A 20925-nucleotide genomic window follows, 5' to 3' on the forward strand; every position below is an offset into this window, starting at 1 on the left:
ACACTCTAAGGCTAAAATCTAGCAGCTACACCTTCCCAGATTAATGCTCACCTTTGAGGTTTAGCAACCTTATTCTAAATTAAGAACCATCCAATGGAATCATCTACAATTGTGATCTAATAGATTGAATTTTGTTGCAAACAAAAGCAAGCACCAATTTTAATTTTAATTCAACTTTGATTGCTTTTTGCTACAAACTCAGACAAATGCATGTGGTTTCATGATGTTAAAGAATTAATGAGGTGAGTTACAGTGACTGAGGTTACACAAGTCCAGCCTTCACCAGAGGTGCCTCTAAACCCCAAAACTAAAATAAAGTACAACTCCAAGATCAGGAAAAACAACTTTTACAAAGTCATACAAGATCATGGCTAAAGGTTTTCTGTACTGGAAACACTGTCCCTACTGTGTTCTACATGTTTGGTTCTCAGTTATAACAGCACCGTGACAGCATCATTTTAGGAAAGTGGAACGTAAGGATTCAAAGAGCTCCCTGGCCCTATCCCTATAGGGATAGGAGACAGTGTTGCCTGACCCCAGTGCTTGCACTTACCAAGGAAAGATGGAAAGTAACAGTTTTGGTCCAGGGATGCCGTTGGCCCACCTCAGGGGTCAACAGTTGAGCAATCAAAACCAGGTTTTTGGCATTTAATCCTGCAGTTTCCGAGGTTGTTACAACTGTCCAGCCTGTGCAGCTCAAGTTAAAGGTCAGACCCTGTAACAAACTTCTTTTGGAAGTTGAGGTCACTGTGACCCCAGTCTCAGGGCCAGGGAAGAAGTGTTCAGGACCCCACTTGAAGAGCAGGATCAAGGAAAGACAGGAAGGAAACTCAAGTCCCAGGAATGCTTCCTTAGAAGCTCAGTGAACCCCCACCCCCAACAGTCTGAGTAAAGGAAATTCAAATCAGTTCCAGGGTGTCCCACAGGTGACTGTGAGCTAGTGAGCATAAGCCACCCGACACATCCACCCGGCTGAAAGCACTTCTGTGTAGTGGACTACAGTGGCAACTGTGTACTCCCAAGACTTAGGTGACATCCGTGCTGTAGGGTTGACTGCTGTATGGCACCTTTCAGTAGGCACATAGCCAAGTGCTGAGTGCTGCACACCCACCACGCAGAAGCATACCCACTAGATAGTTGAACAAGTGAGACCCATGATAACATATAGTCACTTAATTCAAACTGATCTGAACAAAGCTGGAAAAAGATAAGGGACTCCCCAGGCTCCCTAAACAATCCCCTCCTTGCCTGAGATAAATTGCCCCGTCATGGGGAGAGACCCTTTGTTATGTACACACATTCCCAGTACTTGTTCAGGCCACATGCTGCACTTGAAACAAGCAGTCTTTATGTCTCAGCCTAGAAGCTGGGCTCTGACCATGAGTTCCCATTACTCCCATCAGACAATGACCCAGCAGCTCAACCTGCCCAGGTCTAAGTGTGCCCTGGGAATGGTATTACTGGTGGCATGGCTCTGGGCTTTAGTGCCTAAAGCATGTATTCACACACTCAGTCCATGTCTACTGCACACTAGCAATAGTCAAGGCCTTGGGTTACCTGCCAAGGCTTTTGCCTCCCACTTTTTGGCTGTGGGGCTCACAAATCTGCTTCCCTCTCCTACCTCACCCTCTGTTCCAGCACTAGTCTAGCCTACGCCTAGCAATTTGCAATTTTCCTGATACTGTTACATCTTCACTCATGCTGTTCTCTCTAGAGGCAATGTCCAATTCTCTGAAAATCCTGAATCCTAAGCAGAACTCCTCATGGTACCTCCCCTGATGTCATACTGCCCACAGAATCTGCCTCTGAATTCCTTGAAATTAGGGGTTGATAAAACAGGGTAATAAACACCAATAACATTTATTGAGCACTTACCCTGGCCTTGTTTCAGGCATCTACATAGACTCACTGAATTCTCAAATCCATCCCAGGAGGCAGCACTACCACCATCCCGTTTGAGATGCTGAGCAAACTTAGGGTTGGGAAAGTTATGTAGCATGCTCTGAGGTCACAGCAGCAGAACAAGAACTCAACCTAAGGACTTTAGTGTCCATAATCTGTAATCTTACCACTACCAATGAATTCATTTATTCCACAGATACTCACGGAGTACCTACCTACCTGCCACGTCTCAGTTACTCCTTAGTGGACAAAGTAGACTGTGTCCCTCCTTTAAAAAGCTTATACTTAGAATCAGTAAACAGTATGATGGCTGCAGGTGATAGGAAGAAAAATAAAGCAGAATAATGGAGTAAAATGTGACAACAGGACCTGCTAGTATTTTAGAGTGGTCAGGATAAGCCTCTCTGAGGACACCTGAGGAAAGACCTGAATCAAGTGAGTGGTTAGCAATGGAAAAACCACAGCTGGGAAGGAAACAGTCTGGTAACTGCAAAATATTTATGTGATGTGTGGCCTTGGACAGGTGACTTAACTTCTCTGAGCTTCAATTTCTTTATCTATAATCTAGGGATATAATGTGTATTTGTCTTGTAGAGTTGTGAGGAAAAGGGAGAGGTGTATGTAAAGCACCAGGCTTAAAGTCATCTCTGGCCTAGGCCAATAGACACATACAGCTCAGTTCCAGGTGCCCCTCTTGCCAAGCCATGAATCCCTCTTCCTGCTCTACAGGCTAGGCCCACTTCCTCTACCCCCAGAAAAAAAAAAAACAAAAACTGGAGACTCCCCTTCAGGTAGACAACTGCATGGCAGCCCATTCACAGCTCCTGATGGCAGATTGTTGCACTGGGACTGTCCTCAAAGCCTCTAATCTCTTTCTTCATCTCTTCAAAAAGCCTTACCTGAGCACTCACCACCTGCCAGGCACTAGGGATGGAAATGAAAGAGACCCTTTCTGTCCTCCAACAGCTCAGACTAGGAGGTGGCCTCAACATGAGGCAAGAGGAGCCAGTAAAATAAGGAAAGGACTCGCTATGCCAAAGGGGGTTAGGAAAGGCTTCATAGAGGCTGACTCCTAAAGTAAACCTTGAATAGTGAACAGCTAGCGGACATGAGGTGAGGCATTCCACATAGCAGGAACCGTGCAGGCAAAATCAGGGAAGCTAAAAGAGGACATTGATTGGTTTGAGCTACACTACGCCAGCGTCCTATCAGAGCAGCTTGGTTGAAAAACTGACCGTAAAGCTCTCCATTTGCAATCCTGGAAAAAGCAAACCCTTTTCTCATGAAAAGGGATTTCTTCCCAAGGGTCTCATGTAGCTAATGTTGCCCAATGAATGGCCCACCCGGTCCTGATGATCAAGGGACAATCTTTACAACCTTGGCCGGGTCTTTTCTTCTCTGTGCCTGTCTCCTCCTCTGTGGAGCAGAAAACTAATCCTTGTCTGCATTCCTCTCAAACAGCCATCTGAGCTAACAGCTATGAAAATGGGAAGGACTTACCCCTACACCAGCCCTCGGGGCATCCTGTGCGGTCCACAGCCCTGAGAAAGAGGACGGGCAATATCTCGGTCATCTCAGAGACACCAAATGACAGCCTCCAATCCCCACTGCCCACAAACCCCCACAAAAGTTAGGGATCCATACAGTTTTGTTTCAGGTGTTTTATTAAGTGGGCCATATTGTAGCTGGTCTCTAAGTTGCAAAACAACATAAACTGAACAGTAATAACATAGCCAGTTAGACTGTGACAAGCCTTTCCTTTCCTTAAAAAAAGAAAAGAAAAAGACTTAAAAACACACAATGGAGGGTTAAATAAATAATACATTAAAAAAAGAAAAGAAAAACCTGTTAAAACATGCTTATGTTTACTTCTGTGCAACGCCTGTGTGATTTTTCTGCACGATGACACATCCCGGCATGTCTCCCTCCCAAATAATACTGACAAAAAAGAAAAGATGTGGGACTGACTCATCATCAGTGCTTGCAGAGGCACTACTGAAAATCCCTTTGATTGGAGCTTGGGGCTTCCCGCTCAGCACACCTGTGTGTGGCCCATGAAAGCCAAATATCCATAATGTTAATATAGAAAACATTAGTTTAAAAACGATGTAGAATGGCCTCATTGACACGGCAGGAGGAGGAAGCAGAACCGCCCCACACACAGTGCCGCAGGCTCAGTCTGGGGAGGCCGCAGGCTCCCAGCAAGGGCCAAGGCGAGGGAGGGCACCAGCTTTAAAATAAGCGGCACCAACCTCGTCTCCCTCTCCCTATCACTCTTTCACATGAAAGTGTGTAAAAAGCAAATCGGCAAATAAACTCTAAAATAGATTATTTATTCCAAAAATCCTCTAGTTTTCTTTTTACAGTGAGTGTACATCTCTCCGTCTCCTACACAAAGTCCCTCTGGGAAGAAGGGTCAGAGCTGCAGGGTGAGTCTTTCTCAGTCCTGCTCCTAGCTGGTGCTGGGAGGTCAGATGTCGATGCCCTTGACAAGTGATGTTTCCAGCGTGATGTTGAACTCCTGCAATGTCTGCAGCACACGGATCAAAGAATTGACAAGTGTATGGTCTTTGATCAGCGCCACATCTTCATACATGTGTGCGGTGATGGGGCAGTCAGCCAGCAGGGCAATCCAGTGGTGTAGGAGGTGATCTCTGGCAGGGCAGGAACAGTCCAGATGGGTCAGAAAAAAAAAGGTAGTTAGTGCAACGTTAAGAGGGAAACTTGCTTCCCATCACTCCTTGAACAAAGTCTGAAGCTGGAAAGGCTGATTGCTCCTTACAGCTCCTTCCCTTTGCCTAGCAGGAACTGGCAAAGAGGACTGGCATGGCTTTAAAAAGTTCCCACTTGGGGCTGCTCAGCCCCAAGGACATCAATCCAACCTGACCCAAACTGCCCTGTCATCCATCGCCAGGCCTGTTCCTCTACGCCTCCCTCTCCCTCTCTGGACACGCCCACCACTAATCAGACACCACTTTCTCCACCTCAACAGCCAGAGCATCACTCAGTAGTTCCCAGAGCATCACTCCTCCCCACAGCTACCACCACCAGGAAAGATACTCACAGCTAGCATCTACAAAGCACTTAGCATGTGACAGGTACTGTTGCAAGAAATCTAACCTTCCTCACAACCTTATTGTATGAGATAGATGCTATTAGTGCTATTATTATCCCCACTTTACAGATAAAGAAATTGAGGTACACAGAGATGACAGAGCTTGCCCATGGTCACACAACTACCACGCGGCTATTCTAAGGTGTGAAGCTAATCAATCTGCTTCCAGAATCTCTTCTTAACCATGTCAACTCTCCCCTGCCAATGCCTGCACAAACTACTGTCGTTAAGTTTATTTAGGCTTTGTGTCCTTGCCTGACTTACTAGAACAGGCCCTAGTAATCTTCTTGCTCAAATGCACCAAAGCAGCAAGTCAGCCCCTGATTGAATAAATCTGCTCTGATATGGAAGGACTTTCCCCAGCCCATCTCCTCCAGGGCCCTGTCCTTTCATCTGTTCCACTACTGTCCTTCCCACATTACACCTGCTATTTCCTGACTCTTTGTACTCCCGTTAGGGCCTCTTTGCTAGTTCTGACTGTTCCAAATTCCCTCTGCACTACTTCTCTTCCATAAGGCTTACTCAAGCACTACTCCATGATACCTACTCTGACCTTCGTCTGCACTTTCAGCATACTGTATGTATTGGTACTTCTGCTTTGAATTCTCACAATTAAATATAGTAACTATGTTTAATTAGGGTGAGTAAACTTCTGAATGACACTCTGCTTCAAATCTCAACAGTGGGGTGGCTTTTTTCCTTCACACCAGAATGTGGCTCTTCCTCCAATTACACACAAACTCTCATCCCAACTCCCATGGATCCCAACACATATGCGCGGTAGACAAAGGAAATGAAGGACCTCTAGAAAGCCCTCCAAGGCCTCACCTGCCCAGTAGTGTCTAATCATTAGCTACTCCCCACTCCTGCAACACACTAGGGCAACAGCTCTGTGGCTGGCGGCTACACCCCTGAGGCCCGAAGCCTGCAGTACCTGGCCCCCAAGCACACCAGCGTCTGAAACTTGCCGTCCTTGCCAATGTTGCGGGGAGTGTTGTTGATTGCAGTGACGAACCGGCAGAAGTTCCGGGCTCTTGTATGCCAGTTTTCCTCAGGAGCAGCTTCATTCTGCTCTAACGTCTCATAATAGGTTTGTGCTTTTTCTGTGAAGAAGAGAAAAGCTTGCCAATGCAAAAGATTTTCCAAATTGACCTATCTCTGACTATGCTGCAGGCGACTTGCCATGGGTCTCTCCACATTGAGGCAGGTAACTTAATGAGAAAAACACAAATGTTCTGATGTCACTGATCACATTTCAAACAATCCTTATGTTCTCGATCCTTATGCTTTAAGTTTATTTATGTGGCCCTTCATATGAAGATGGTCCTTTACTTAGTCTGAAGATTAAAAATTAAAGAGAGAGAATGAAGTTTCCTGCATGAAAATTCTCCAAGTAGATACAATACAGAGCATGGGGTCCACTGCTATGAACTTGCTTTTTGATTCTAAAGGAGAAAGGGGACTTATGACTAAGTCCGTACTATACAGCAGATTCCTAGAATCTTTCCCGTCCGATTCTCAGGAGATGAGGGATGAAGGTGGAGGGAAGGCTTCCATCACTTACTTCAAGAAAAGCCAGAACAAACAAACAACAGATCTAATTTGAGAGTCACCTGATTCAGGTTCTCACCTCCGGGCCAAGTGGTAAGCACCTACGTTATGTTGACAAGTTCCCATGTCTCTGCATGCTTTTCCCGCCCTCACATCCCAGCCCAACTCACCCAGGAAATCCCAAATGAAGACATTTTTGAAGAGTCGGGGTGATTTAAATCCATGCTGGAAAGCCTGCTCCAGGGCCGACACCAAGCCACACTCTCCACAAAGCAACAATGTCAGACTGCCTCGCTACATAAGGAAACAGGGGAGAAGCCAGGCTTCCTTCAGTCAAGCTGCCTCCCACCACTGCATCTCCACACCTACCACCCATGGTGTGGGGCAGAGGGTGGGGGGATGGGGTCCACAGCAAAAGACAAGCAGGGACCTTGCCTATTCCCCCCCCTCCCCAGCAAGGCTCAGAGTAGTTCGTTCAGAGCTGCTGAATGAAGAGATGATGGATCTGGGTCATACACAAGAGTCCACACCAGAGGACAAAGCCCCTGTCGCCAATGATCAGGGAGACTCAGGCACATCCAGAACAAAACAGGAATACACACTGTTTGCCAGGGGACTTCAGTGAGTCATCAGTGTTTAAAAAATATAGGGCAACCCAAGGCAGAGGGCCGTAGAAGAAGTCATCTACTAAATCCCAACATGCTGAGCTGTCCACAGCACATAGGTCTGGAACAAAATTATTCTCATCTAGTTAATATAAGGCCCTGAGTTGCAGAGCAGGAAGGCTTACCTCTTTCTCCGGCTTATGGAAGTGCTTCACAATGCCATTGACTGCCTCCCCTATGGACTCCTGGATCTGTCCAGTGTTCAGCTCTAATAAAAATCAAGCAGACATCCCTAACAAATCAGAATCAAACAGACATCTCTAAACAGTCAGAGGCTAACAGTGCTTAACTGACTAAACAGGAGACTGAGGACACAGGGCAGGCCCACAAGAAAGACAGGGCAGCTTCGACCCTGGAAGGGGCGATTCTTACCAAGAATCTTAGCTAATTGCTGAGCTAGCTCTTCTTACAACCTTGGGAAAAAAGAAAAGCGAGTGCCTTAGCGTTCTATCTCTAAGAGATGCTGACAAAGTTTATTTTTCATTGTACTTTAGAATTTTTTGCAACCAAATGAGTGTCACCGTGACTGAAAAGGCCAGGAATAAGGAAGAGAAAGCCAAAACGCAGAGCCCTCTCCTTTCCAGGATTATATACGAATAGCACAAAGGATCCAGGGTGAGCTGTATGAGGGCTTCCCTCTCATACAGCTCCCATCTTAGAGTCCCTTTCAGGCCTCTAAGGAGAGCATTGATTCAAAAGTGGAGGGTGACAGATGCCTGTGGTTGCTTTGCTAGCAGAAATGATTCCTGAGTAGCTGCAAAGGCTGGAATCTGGGCTCCCATATCAGGGATCCCAGATTCTGCCCACCCTCCCCAAGTTGGTTGACATGAAACCCTTCTCTCTCTTACTGGGCTTGTTGTTGGGTGAGATGGTAACAAGCCTCCGGATGACGCTGGGGGACTGCTGCAAGGGCGGTGTCCGGCATGGTCTCTCATCCACCTCGGGCTGGGATGTAAGCAGTTCCCCAACTAGAATCCGCTCTAGGCTTCCATCATCCATGCCTTTTCCCAACCACCGGCCACATGGGAACCTAAACGCCAGGAAAGAACTTATTAGAACTGCCAGCTTCGCCACTGTCCCTCCTCGTGCTGCTCAGCAAGAGCAACCAATAAAGCTGTTCCCTAGCCTACTTATCCCACTATGTCATGAAGAAGCCACACAGCAATCAACCTGAACACAGAAATACCATATATCTTCACTTGGAAAATGCTACTTCTATTTCTTTTCGAGGTGTGAGTGAGAGCCAAATAGGTAGTTGCTTCAGCCTATCATAACATGAGTCCCCTAGAGAACTCCAAATATCCAAGCATCAAAGTCCCTGGTGGTAAACTTTATCCCTCTATCTTAGGGCATCACTGAGGGAACACTTACTTGTAGGTATGTCCTGTGATCTCATTCCTGACCATCACATACTCCACCAGCCATTTGGCATACAGCCCCGAGTTATCATGGCCTATCTGCACAGTAGTGAGCTTCCCCAAGTTCTGGCACTGTGAAAGAACAGTCAAACAGAGAAGATGGAGTAGGTCAAGAAAAGAGGAGAAAGGAGCATTACTCCTTGGAGGCACAGATCTGAGTGGCTACCTGCAACTTGGGCACTCAGCATGTGCAGGAACAGAGCTCATGGCTCCACCTACCTTCAGAGCTGGGAGTACAGCACTCCCCCTAAGGGGGTCCATAGCTAAGAAAGAAGATGCTGCTACCTGGAGGAAGACTAAGGCATGGGAGCAGAAGGTTCTGGAAGTGGGAAGGCCTGAGATCCAGGGGTTTCTAGGGACACCTGAATTCAGCAAGTGAAAGAACTCTCAGGATTTCTCAACACACCATGGACAGAAAGGTCTGCAAATCCAGAGAGCTAAGTGCCTTTTAGACAGAGATAATTTAGATAAGGTAGGCTTCCTCCCTCTATTCATTCAGGACAGCTCAGTTATGCTGATGCATAATAGTGTAAATAGCAAGGTCTCTGTGAAATCCTGAAGAAAGCTCCACAAAGCAGCTGCTGCAAATTCAGATCCCCACAGAGCCTGGAGTTTTGATCCCTGAGCACATACCTCAAAAGTCATCTCTAACACGTTCCTGGGAACCTGCAGGATCTGTGTTTCACCCAGTTCTCCCGAGATGCAAATCCATGGGTTGGCAGTGAACATGGAGCCCCCCAGTTTCTTGCTGGGTACAATCAGGATGTGGTATGGGATCACTATTTAGGAGAAGGCATTGAGAAGAATCAGGAATTCCCTGCAAGCCCTTACCACTCCAGGTGTGCTGGCATGACAGCAGTCCCTGTATTAGCAGATCCCCCCCACCTCCAGTCTCATTCCTCCCAGGGTTACCACCCAAACAGCAAAGATCCGAGCACAGCTGCAGGTTCAGGACCTATGTAAACCTGTTTCTTAAATAACACACAAATCTTAACACTGTATTAAACTGTTTCAGAGCACTTTTCAAGCTACCATCTTACGAATTCAAATGACAATTTTAGGAGAAGCCATACAGGTATTAACCATCATTTTTGAGGCAGTGATGAGGAATTACCTCCCTTGGGTCTTCTAAATTTCAGCCCAGTGCTGCTTTTATGGAAGCCTACAACCCTTATCTCTAAAAAGGAGGACTGGTGTCATACAGAAATAAAAGTCCACAATGATGAGGCTACTGAGCCACTGGCCAAACAACCAGTCATGGGGCAAATTTAGAGAATATCCCTACTCATCAAAGAAAGATGAGGTTCCAAAGGTCTCCTTAGACCATACTGAACTGTTTTCTTCACTATGCAAATAGCAGGAGTGAGGCCCATAGCAGGGGTAGACTCTGCTCACAGACACATAAGGAGTTAAGGCAGAGAGCCCCAGACCCAAGTCTCCCATTACCATCTAGAATTCTTTCTGTTAGTTCAGAAAACCTGTTTCTCCCTGCAGGCTAGTCTGAAACTCTCTGTGATTCTGAGTGATTCTCTCAGTCCAAAAAAAGGGGGGTATTCTTTGCAGATGTGCAAGAGGGCAGTGAACTTCACCACCCTACCCCATCCCACTCCAATTTCATGACCTTGGACTTTCAGAGCAGTGCTTAGGACTACCATGATAACACAATGGTGGAAAGGACTGAGTTTCCCATTTCAGAACAATAATAACAAGCTTCAGAGAAAAAAAAAACCTTCAAGGCAGGTAAGTACACCAGGCAGAAGCAAAAGACAAAGTATAAGTAAAAACCTTCTTTGCTAAAAAGGGGAGCAATGCATTAGCCTCATGCAGGCTTGTGAAGACTAGAGCTGAGAAGACCAGCGGGAGCACAGGACTACTCACAGATAGTTGTGAAGACATTGGTGAAGCAAAAGTAATCGACGGCATTGAAAGAGAGGAGGTGATAGAGGAACTGCTCCTTTTCATCGTCACAGCGCAGGAAGGCATAGCGTTTGTATAACTTTCTGTAGAAGAGAAGGCAATATATCAGTCTCCCAACCAAAAGGAGGAGAAAGTGGCTAGAATATTCAGGCCTTGAAGGAAACAGCTACGAAGAGTAGATGTCAAGCCTCAAGTTTTTTAAGGTCAACTGAAAAAGAAACAAAACCAGCTACTCTAAATGAGGGCTAGAGGAAAGTGACTTCAGTCACAGTGGGAACAACAAAAACCAAACTTTTTTTTCAAGGTTGAATATCAAGTGTCAGAGGATCATGGGTCCTTCCTAAACTGGAGGCTGGAATAAATTCCATCAGGGATGACCCAGGCCCTGCAGGGTTCTAGCTAGGTTACTGCCCCAGCATGTGATGTGAAGTAGTAATGGTAGGAGGTCTCTGATCACCATTCACACTAGAGCGAGGCTGACCCTCAGCCAACCTGAGACCTATGAGTCAGAACATTGCTCTGAACGTCAGTGTGAGCCCAGGAAAGCTTTCCAAGTAAAAAGGGAATGATCCAATCACAGGCTGCACAGCTCATGTACTTAACATCTTCTCAGACTTTCTCTCTTTCCCACCTCCCCTCTCTACTGCTTACTTAAAGGTCCACTTCTCTGTCTGGCAATGTGAGCCTTCTGCAATTTTACAACAATGACATCTTCCCCAAGTAGAGGAGATGTAGAGAGCCAAATGCGCCGGTCCCCACCACAGAGAAATACAGAAAACAAAAAAGGCAACTGTCCTGGTTGCCAAGACTACAATCATAGTAGCCAGAGAGGTATGGGATTTAATAGACTTGTAAGGTTCTGCCTAAACAGACTTTTAAGTTATTTTCAACAAATAATTCACAACCAAGGCCTACTATCTAAAGACACTAGAGAGGGAAACACCTGTCCTCAAATACAGTCTAGGTAAATAAATCGGCTCAAGGCCATAAGACTGCCCAAGAGTTGCCAAATGAAAGGCTCTCTCAGAGAATTTAAAGAGCCAGAAGCTGCAATGCTCCTGGAAGGTTTTCTACAAGAGGGACTTGGAAGACAGCATGAATTTAGACAGGAAAAAAAGGGGTGTGCGTAGAAACCAGTCTGGCTAGAGCTGAAGGCTCAAGGAAGTGAGTGGTTAATAATGAGGCTGAAAAGTAAGGCTAGAGTCAAATGAAGGAAGGTCCTAAATGCTGAAGTTAAAGAATCAGCAATCTGCCTTGTAAATCATATGTTTGCAATTTGCCCTAAAAGTAAAAGCCAAAACTAACTTCAGAAAATTTAAATTCAGTGCAGCTGAGAGATGAAGAGGGAATTAGGATGAAAATGAGACCTCGGTAGCGAGTGATAGGTGGGGGCACAAACTAAGGAACTGAAATGTGTATATGGGCAGTAAAGCAAAGCAAGAAGTCAAGCTGACTCCAAATTTTGAGCCTAAGAAGGGAGGTATGGGTACAAGAGAAGAGTGGTGACATTAACAAAAATTTGAGAGAAAGGTAGTTATAGTGAAGACTGTAAAGCTTGCTTTTGTTCTCTCTCAGCTAAAAGACATTTGAATGAAAATAAATGCAGAACTAGAACTCAGAAGAAACGCCAGAGCTAGAGCTTCAGATGTGGGAGTCACCTGCTTAGCAGTAATAGAATCCATGAGAACAGTGAGATCACTAAGTGAGACGAGCAAGTGAGACAGAGAAAAGAACGTGTGTGAGTGCAGAGAACTGAGAACTGTGGAAGCCAACATCCTGAAAGTGTAAGGGGAGAGAGAGAGCAGATGGTATAGGGTCATGGCAGTCATGCGAAGTGAATTTCATGGTAGAGGTGGCACTATACAGGGAGCACCCTACCTGCAGAGACATCAATGAGAAGAGTCCGGGCCCACTATATGAGAGCTAAGTAACTTTTCCCCTTGGAATCATAGTTCACTAGCAGGTACAAACCCAAAAGACGGCAGCAGTTGGACAGGACCATCTTGGAGCAAATGGCTTTGGCCCTTGCTGCTCTGGAGCCTGAGCCTGCCGGCCACAGTATTATTACCTCCAGTCTGGCTCTCTCATAAGAAAGCTGTTAATAATTATGAATATCCTAGAAATGTGAGTTCCCTTGACAAGACATCTAAAAACAGTGGAACTGGATCAGTGGGGGCTCCAACATGTGATGATATGATGAAATTACAGATTTAGATGAATGAAAAGGGAACGACTAAGATACCAGGTTTAAAACATTTTGCTGTGGTTCTGCAAGTGCCTCCAGCAATTTAGCCACTGAATGGCTAGAAAGGAAGACAGTGGAAGAAGCCTTGACAATAAAAAACACAGATATTGGGCCTCCCCTGGTGGCGCAGGCAGGTGAGCACTGCGCTGTGAAGCTGTCCGCAGACTCTGCAGCGCAGGTTTAATCCCAGCTGGCTGGCAAGGGTCCCACATGGTGTAGCAGACCTCTCCTGTCTGGCCCGCTGCTCCCCTCAGCAGCATATTTCGTCAGTCTACCTGTTCTGTTCCCTGCTCGGTCTCTGGTGGATCTTCTCACCCTCCCGCGCATCTGGCCTGTACCCTGGTTCTTGTATAAATAAAATAAATAAATCCTTAAAAAAAAAAAAAACAAAAACCACAAACAGACATTGCCAGAAAACTCTGCCTTCTTCCTGTTAAGCCACAGGAAGCATGCTGGCTGAAAATGCAATCAAGGTCACCCTGGCTGATTACAAATTAAAACAACAACCCAAGAAAGGAAAGGCAGAGAAGAAATGATCCTTTGGCAATACCCTCAGCACATCACATGGCTATTTGCTCAGCTGCCATGCAATCACCACAGATTAACTGAAGCACCTCATACCGCAATAAGAGAGCTATGAAATGGACACATTTGCTGTTCACATTGTGGCACCGAGGCAAGCAAAACACAGTTTCATTGTTCTGAATCTGTGGTTCCTTTCAGCCTACTTTTATGACCTTAACTCAATTCACATATATTTTAAATTGTGGATCTAGCCTCAAAACTGAAATGAAAATGAAGTCTCAAGTTTTTGATGTCCATGAAGTGCACAAATACCTAATTTTATCTGAATCCATTTTGGGGAAACTTAGTAACAGGATGCCTTGGTATGATTTATTGGTAGAACCAGTAACTGACATAAAGGCAGGTCTGCATATGTACAATATATAAAAGAATCTAAGATATATTTAAAAAAAAGAATTCATAATTCAATAGGCCCCATAAATATAAGACCCCCCTATGCAACCTCCACCTTATCTCTACCTCCAAGCTACAGTCTTGGGGCAACCTGGGAATTTCAGAGACTCAATAATAATCCTCCCAAGGTGGTTTACCTCTTCCTATACACAGCCAGGCTCACATTTTATGTGCACAATTGAATATCTACTAGGTGTTTGGCAACAGGCTCAGCATTAGGAAAGGTATATGATTCATGCTTTCAATGAACAAATTTAAATAAGCAGCAAGCAAATAGATAATAATACAGGCTCCATCCATGGTAAAACAGGGATGAGCGAATATTGTAACAAATGTGATGGCTACATGGCGGAGGAACCGACCAAATCTAAGGAATCTAGTCAACTGCAAAAATCTCTTTTGAGTAGGCCTTAAGAGAGTATACCACGTAGAGTGAGGAAAGGGACTAGGTCATATAGGAGTACAGCAAATAAAGTGCTAAAGCTATCTTGAGACAGGTGAGGGGTTTGATGTGGCTGGAGCATTAAACAAATTAAGTAGAAAGAAGAGACAGAAAAGAAGAGACAGAACAGGATGGAGAAAGAGGTAGCTTTGATGAAGAACCCCTTTCTCTCCCTATACTCCATCAGAAATGCAATCTATAGCAGCCAAATTCTCCTCATTTTCCAATCACTGGAGTAGCACTGGGGTCAGAATATCAGGGGAGGAGTTAGGAAATACTGAGTAAATTCTGAGCTTATGTCCTCTAACAAGGATACAGTTTACAGAAACCAAGATTAGCCTCCTCACTGAGGTCTCTGCCCTTTTGTTATTTCCTCCCACACCCCAAACCTACCCAGGGTCCTGGATTCATAAAGTTCTTATGCTTGATGCCCTTTACTTACTTCTCTGCCTTCAGTTACCTCTATCCTCCTGATGACTTGCAACCCTTCCTGACATACTGGCCCACAGGAATCATTCCTGTTCTACCAGGCCTTGGTGCCCACAATTACAGTTACAGAATTTTCCAGGACACACAACTGTCCTGTTATATCTGGTTTGCAAACATTTTTCTTTCAAATTCCAGGCTAACATATTCATGTGGTCTCTTTTAGTTATCTTAATTTTCAAATTTTGTTTCTAAACCTTGTTGTCCCTACAGGAAATCAAATTTAAGCGCTGCTATCTTATAATCTCTCAAAGTGAGCTCTTTAATCTATCACAGTTCTAAATCTGTTTTTTTGCTGTGGTTTATACATTTAATAAACTGTCTAAAATATTATGCTGTTACTCTAAATAAAAACTGATTTTGCAGTTTTAATCAATTGGCTTACACAGAATTTCTCCAAGGTCCACTGCTCTGTTTATTATCCTCAGGGAAGTCACACAATAAAGGATACAATAAAAAGCCAAAGATGACTTAAAAAAAAAAAAGAAAAACACCCAGGAGCCGCCCTGGTGGCGCAGGGGTTAAAGTCGCAGTGCTATCTATCGCCAGCCACTGCAGCATGAGTCCAATCCCCAGCCTGGGAGCTAACCCACATGGCACAGCAGACCTCTCTGTCTCTCCCGCTATTCCCTTCAGCAGTACATTTCAGTAAGTCTGCCTGTTCTGCTCCCCACTATCTCTGGCGAATGCTCTTACCCCCCACACTTCTGGCCTACACCCCAGTTCTTATATGCATTAAAAAAAAAAAAATACACCCAAAAGCCTTGCCCATGAAGGAAGACCCAAATATATTGTATTCAGGAAAAGACACAGAGAGGTGCTAGTTGCAGAAACCAAGGAGAGCTTTCCTTCCCCACCTTCTCTAGCAGCCAGGGTATAGAAAGAATGCAAAGGATATACAATCAAGAGTAAGGATCTGTAGGTTTAGTGAAATTATTGGAATCCTTCCTTTCCCTCTCTCTCTGGGTGGAAGTCTGGAAGGAAAGGACCTAGAAGGGTCATCTGAAAAGCCCTTTTAAAAAACGCCAGGGAGATTTAGGCAGGGTCCAGAGAGGAACAGCAAGGACTTGGTTACTTTGGGCTGGCCCTGGGCTCAGGGGAAAACAAAAGGTAACAGGTCATTTTAATTCCTTTTAATTCTCCAATCCTCTTCTCCCCAGGACAGGAAAGAAACTGAGAAAATGTCCTATGCCCAAGTCACAAGTGTGTAAAAAACATAGGAGGAGCTCCAAAACTGAGGTAATTGATGAAAAACCCATCCTTCTCACTACTTCTTCAAGAAAGCCATTTTTGGGCATGCAGATTGAGAAGGCAGGAAGAGCAGATATATTTAAATTAATTGTTCTTCCACAGACAAAGAGAGAGAAAAGAGGAAAAACTGCAAAATCTCACATGCAATGTGAGTTTAGCTAAATATAGCAACAATAACATACTAAATACATCCCCTACCCACACAGGTGGTTCCAACCCTCCCCACCATTCCTGGAAGCCTGTTTCCACAGGTGGAGTGATCTTACTTAGTAAGCTCATGGTCTGAGAGAAGCTGCTTCAGGTGTCTGGAAAGTAACTTTTTTTCCATGGACAGTCGCACCCATGCTCTGGCCTTTCCCACATCAGTCTTGATTTCCCCGATGTTCTGGATGTGCCTGAGGAAAGAATGGGAAAAGGGAAATGAAAGGTAAGGTAGGAGACGAACTCACTACCAATACTTACCCTCTAAATCAAAGCAGGTCTTGGGAGGCAGCCCTATCCCAGCCTATGAGTTCACTTCTTTTGTTCTCCAAATTCTGGGCCTCCATTTAGCTTTACCATATCTGGGGGAGGATTAGGAGAAAGTGCAAAAAAGCCAGGCTAACCCTGTAACCTTGAAAGACACTGGTGTAATTCTCTAAAAATGTCAGGAAACCCAACTATTTATATATCTCTACAAATGTACCATGAAGCACAAGATAAATGAGGAGAGCTTCCTAGTTAACTAAGATGCCACAGAAAACCAAGTCACTGAGACCATAATTTTCAAAGTGAACATCTAAGCAGCAAATGAAAACAGGATTTTAATGGCTTATTACAGATGATCCCAGGCTGACCTCATATCCTGAATAAGAGAGATCCTCAGGGGAGACATGACTGAGCTGGCATCAGACTTCCTCCGTTCTGAATCAAGAAGTATTCCTAGGACAAAAAATGTTGGTCATATCCAAAGAAATCTGAATATCCAAAGTGCTAGCTATACTTCTTTATCTCAAATTACAAATTTCTGCAGGAACAATTGGTTACTTTGGTAAAATTTTGACAGATCATTTCACTAACATTTATTAAGTACTTAACAGTATCAGATTTTATGCTTTTAGGGATATCATCTCACTTAATTCCTCTAATAATTTGCAAGACAAGAAAGGTATCTCCACTTAACAGAGGAGGAAACTGAAATTCAGAAAGGTTAGCTACTTTGCCCTGGTGACCAAGTGGCAAACTCAGGACTGAAACACAAGAGTTCTTGGTTCCTCAGCATAATCTATGGAGGCAGTGCTTCCACTTGAAACTACTATTCATGTCCTCCTCTGGCTTTAAAATGAGTTACAAAAGAGCCAAGGGGATGTGTCAAGTGCATGTGAAGTATAAGCTTAGGACTATAGATAAAATACTTATATATCTTCGTGTCTAACTCAATATTTAAAACTTAGCATCTTCATCACCTAAGAATTTTTGGTTACAGTTTTAAACCCTTAGCAATAACTTCTATTGCCTTCCTGAAAAGACACTGCTCTCATAACCAGCAAGTAGACCAAAAAACTCCTTATAAAGTTACTTAAGGAGCTGTAGTACCTGATCTTAAACAGCTATCATCCCAATGTTCAGTGCTAGTTGAGGTTACTAGCTCAAAGACAAAGATAACACTGAGGATGATGCTCATCTTTTCACCCCCATTTAAACTCACCCATTAAAATAAGAACATCCCAAAAAGGTAAACTCTCTGGCAGAGAAGGAAGAATGAGGACGATATGAAGGGAAGATGCCACCAATAAATAATAAAGAGGGGACTGCCAAAAAAGGGACAATGTAGATGGGATTAAGAATATCAGACCAGGAGACCAGAAACCTGGCTCTTAATCTGATCTCTTTCATTAATTCACCATGTGGTCTTGAATAAATTCAATTCCTCTCTGGATCCCGGTTTCCTCCTACTATAAAATAAGGGGACTGGACTAGATATCTGAGGTCCCTGCCAACTCTGACATTTTTAGAACACAATGAGTGTATAAGGGGCCTCCCCGGTGGCGCAGCGGTTGAGCGCTGGGTTGCGAAGCTGCCCGTGGCCTCTGCAGCGCCGGTTCGATCCCCGGCTGCTCCCCGGCCACCAGAGGAGGGTCCCACATGGCGCGCAGACCTCTCCTGCCGCCCACTGCTCCCCTCAGCAGTGTACTTCGGGCCTTCTGCCTGCTCTGCTCCCCGCTCTGGCTCTGGTGAATTCTCTCACCCTCCTGCGCTTCTGACTGTACCCAGTGCATGTATAAACAAAACAAACAAACAAATAAATAAATAAAACATGCCTCTATAAAAAAAAAAAAAAAAGAGTGTATAAGGACTCATTCACATCAGGCCTTGACATTGAGGAATTCTAAGGTAGAACACTGACAAGCAAAACTCTCTTAACTGATAAGACATAACATCAATGCCCTTCAAAGAGAAAAAAAAGCCTGAAAACAGCTTGTGCCAAACAAGGGATATCGGATTCACACAAATTCATTTAAAACTTATATTCATTCTAAGACTGATATGTGGATATAAATCTTCTAACTTGATCAAAGAGGCATAGAGCCACATGATGATAACAAATACCATGGCTTTGGCATGTTCTAGAGAGTATATGGTTTAGAGAGTACATGGTTTAACACTTAAAACAGAAAACATTCCAGACCAAGTTTCATGAACCTGGAATAGCCTGCACTCCATGGGGATAGGAAAATGGGGGGAACAAGTTCCTCTCCAATTGTGTAGAGACCATCTTACCTGAGGTATTGAGGCTTCCCGAAGTGAGTTTTCTCTGTCTGTTTTCCTGATAATGTAACAAGTGGGACCACAAGGCTGATTTCCCCTGGAGTCAGTGCAAGTGAGAAATATCTATCAGTTTAGATTTTAGAGGCCAAGACATGCAGTGAAGAGTCAGAGATAATTTGAACATATACATACAGGCTTTTGCTGAACAGTATCAGTATTATTTCTTATCTCAATGCACACCCAAATGCAATGTATATAAATATATCCCCTCCCTAAAATCCAGGAACAATATAACAGAGATGGAAGGGAACAGAAAAGGGAAATAGTCCCCCACGGGAAACAGAAAGGATATAGCCAAAGAGAACTCACAGAAGGACCAGTAGATACAAAAGAAAAGGTAAATAACCAATTAACCATCAAATGTCCTATTATTGGTTGAAGGTCAGCTTGGAAAGAGCATGATGACTTTTGCACTGAAGAGTTGACATCCAGGCTATAATTCTATGATAGTTCCTGAATTTCATTTTCCCCCCCAAAAATTTATTTTTATTTATTTATGCATACAAGAACTGGGGTGTAGGCCAGAGGTAAGGGAGGCGGGGGTGAGAGGATTCATGAGAGTCAGAGTGGGGAGCAGAACAGGTAAATCTACTGAAATACACTGCTGAGGGGAGGAGCGGGCAAGACAAGAGAGGTCTGCTTCACCATGTGGGTTAGCTCCCTGGCAGGGTACAAAACTCAGTGGCAGTGGCTGGTGATAGCTTGACAGTGCTAGACTTAACGCCTTGTACCACTAGGGAGGCCCAACAATTCCTGAATTTCCTAAAATATCTAAAGATATTCCTGCCCTTAGTAGTGCAGGCTGGGAAGAATAAGTCATCACTATAATGAGGATTTACTATTGAAGGTTCATTTGAAGAGGTCTGCAGGAAGATAGGCTAATACTTAATTGCAAGCTGAATAAAGTGCCCCTAAAAGGGAGGGATAAGATCACTCTTTGAGTGAATTCAGTCACAATCTAAATGCATGATGGAGGAGACCAGGTAACCAGGTTACTACCTCTGGATGAGAACAGACCTGAAGATTATCTCAGCAGGAGAAAGGTTTTCTAGAAACAATTCAGTTGTTCAAGGATCCAACACAGACAGGACTAATCCCTAGCTGAACATGTCCCTAAAGGCATAAATACGCTGCCAGCAATGAAGATTCTCACTTCCATTTGTTGACACTGACAGTGCTCTACTTTTGGAGCTCCAAAAGCAGGACTCAGAACAAAATGGGACCTCAACTGAAAAACCCCCATTATTTTGTACTGGAATGTACTGTTTCTCACCAAAAAGGTGCTGTCTAATGACAGGAAAATCAAGCAGGCCCCAGAAGAAATTCCCTATGCTTTGGGAATTGTAGCAGAGTATGGCTGCAAAGCCTCCAAGAACAGTTCAGAACACCTGATGATATGGAACTTTTTAATTTAGGAAGAGGCTCACTAACTCCCTAGAGATTTTTGATGGTGAATATTCAAAAGTTCTGGGAGTATATGTTCTACCAAAAAGCTAAAAGAGCTCAACTATTATGTCAAGTGTGCTTTAAGGAAAATGATAAAATATTATGTATATTCTTATTTGCTATAAATAGAAATCTTTCACATAGAACCCAGCAGTTAAGAACAGGGCCTATTCAATTAAAAAACAAAACAAAACAAAAAAAAACCTAGGATAATAACAGCTAGTAAGTGTTGGATAGTCCATGTGTCAGTAGTTATTTTATTACATCTTATTATCACAAACAACCTTGAAAGGTAGGTTTTATTAATGCTGTACAGTATGAATAATAAAGATGAGGCTCAAAGATTGCAAGACTGTCATTCAGTGGAGACAGGATTCAAATCCAAGTCTGACACTAAAGCCTAGAGTGTTGCTACTACATTACAGGGTTCTCAAAATTTTACTACCAACGGTAGGATGTGATACACAATTGTTAAGATTTTTTTAAAAATCTGTATCATACCGTTGTTTATAATGCTGAAAAATTAAAAATAACCTAAATGACTAATAAAGGGCTGATTCAATTATTACACATCAATACAATGGACAGAGTCATTAAAAATGAGATTTTAAGAGTCTGGCAAGATGCTGGGCTTACCTCCTACATATACTCACAATTGAATTGCGACAGAACAAGGTCAATAACCCATCATAGAAAAATGG

At 44.0% G+C, this 20925-nt stretch overlaps 1 protein-coding gene across 2 annotated transcripts in view; it reads right to left on the bottom strand.

Annotated features, from left to right (window-relative positions):
• Positions 1–4372: 4372 nt before the first annotated feature.
• Positions 4373–20925, bottom strand: part of DENND5A (DENN domain containing 5A) — a gene marked incomplete at both ends in the record, with an annotated part of 98528 nt that continues 81975 nt past the window's right edge. For both annotated transcript variants that reach the window (XM_084231075.1, XM_084231074.1), the window contains 11 exons: positions 4373–4556; positions 5952–6120; positions 6739–6862; positions 7359–7441; positions 8082–8263; positions 8605–8723; positions 9285–9430; positions 10530–10651; positions 16237–16365; positions 16807–16891; positions 18731–18815. In XM_084231075.1, the coding sequence (XP_084087201.1) occupies positions 4373–4556; positions 5952–6120; positions 6739–6862; positions 7359–7441; positions 8082–8263; positions 8605–8723; positions 9285–9430; positions 10530–10651; positions 16237–16365; positions 16807–16891; positions 18731–18815 (1428 nt within the window). The remainder of the gene's footprint in view (positions 4557–5951; positions 6121–6738; positions 6863–7358; positions 7442–8081; positions 8264–8604; positions 8724–9284; positions 9431–10529; positions 10652–16236; positions 16366–16806; positions 16892–18730; positions 18816–20925) is intronic.

This window comes from Talpa europaea (assembly GCF_964194135.1).
Source record: "Talpa europaea genome assembly, chromosome: 1".
In the NCBI taxonomy this organism is placed as follows: Eukaryota; Metazoa; Chordata; class Mammalia; order Eulipotyphla; family Talpidae; genus Talpa; species Talpa europaea.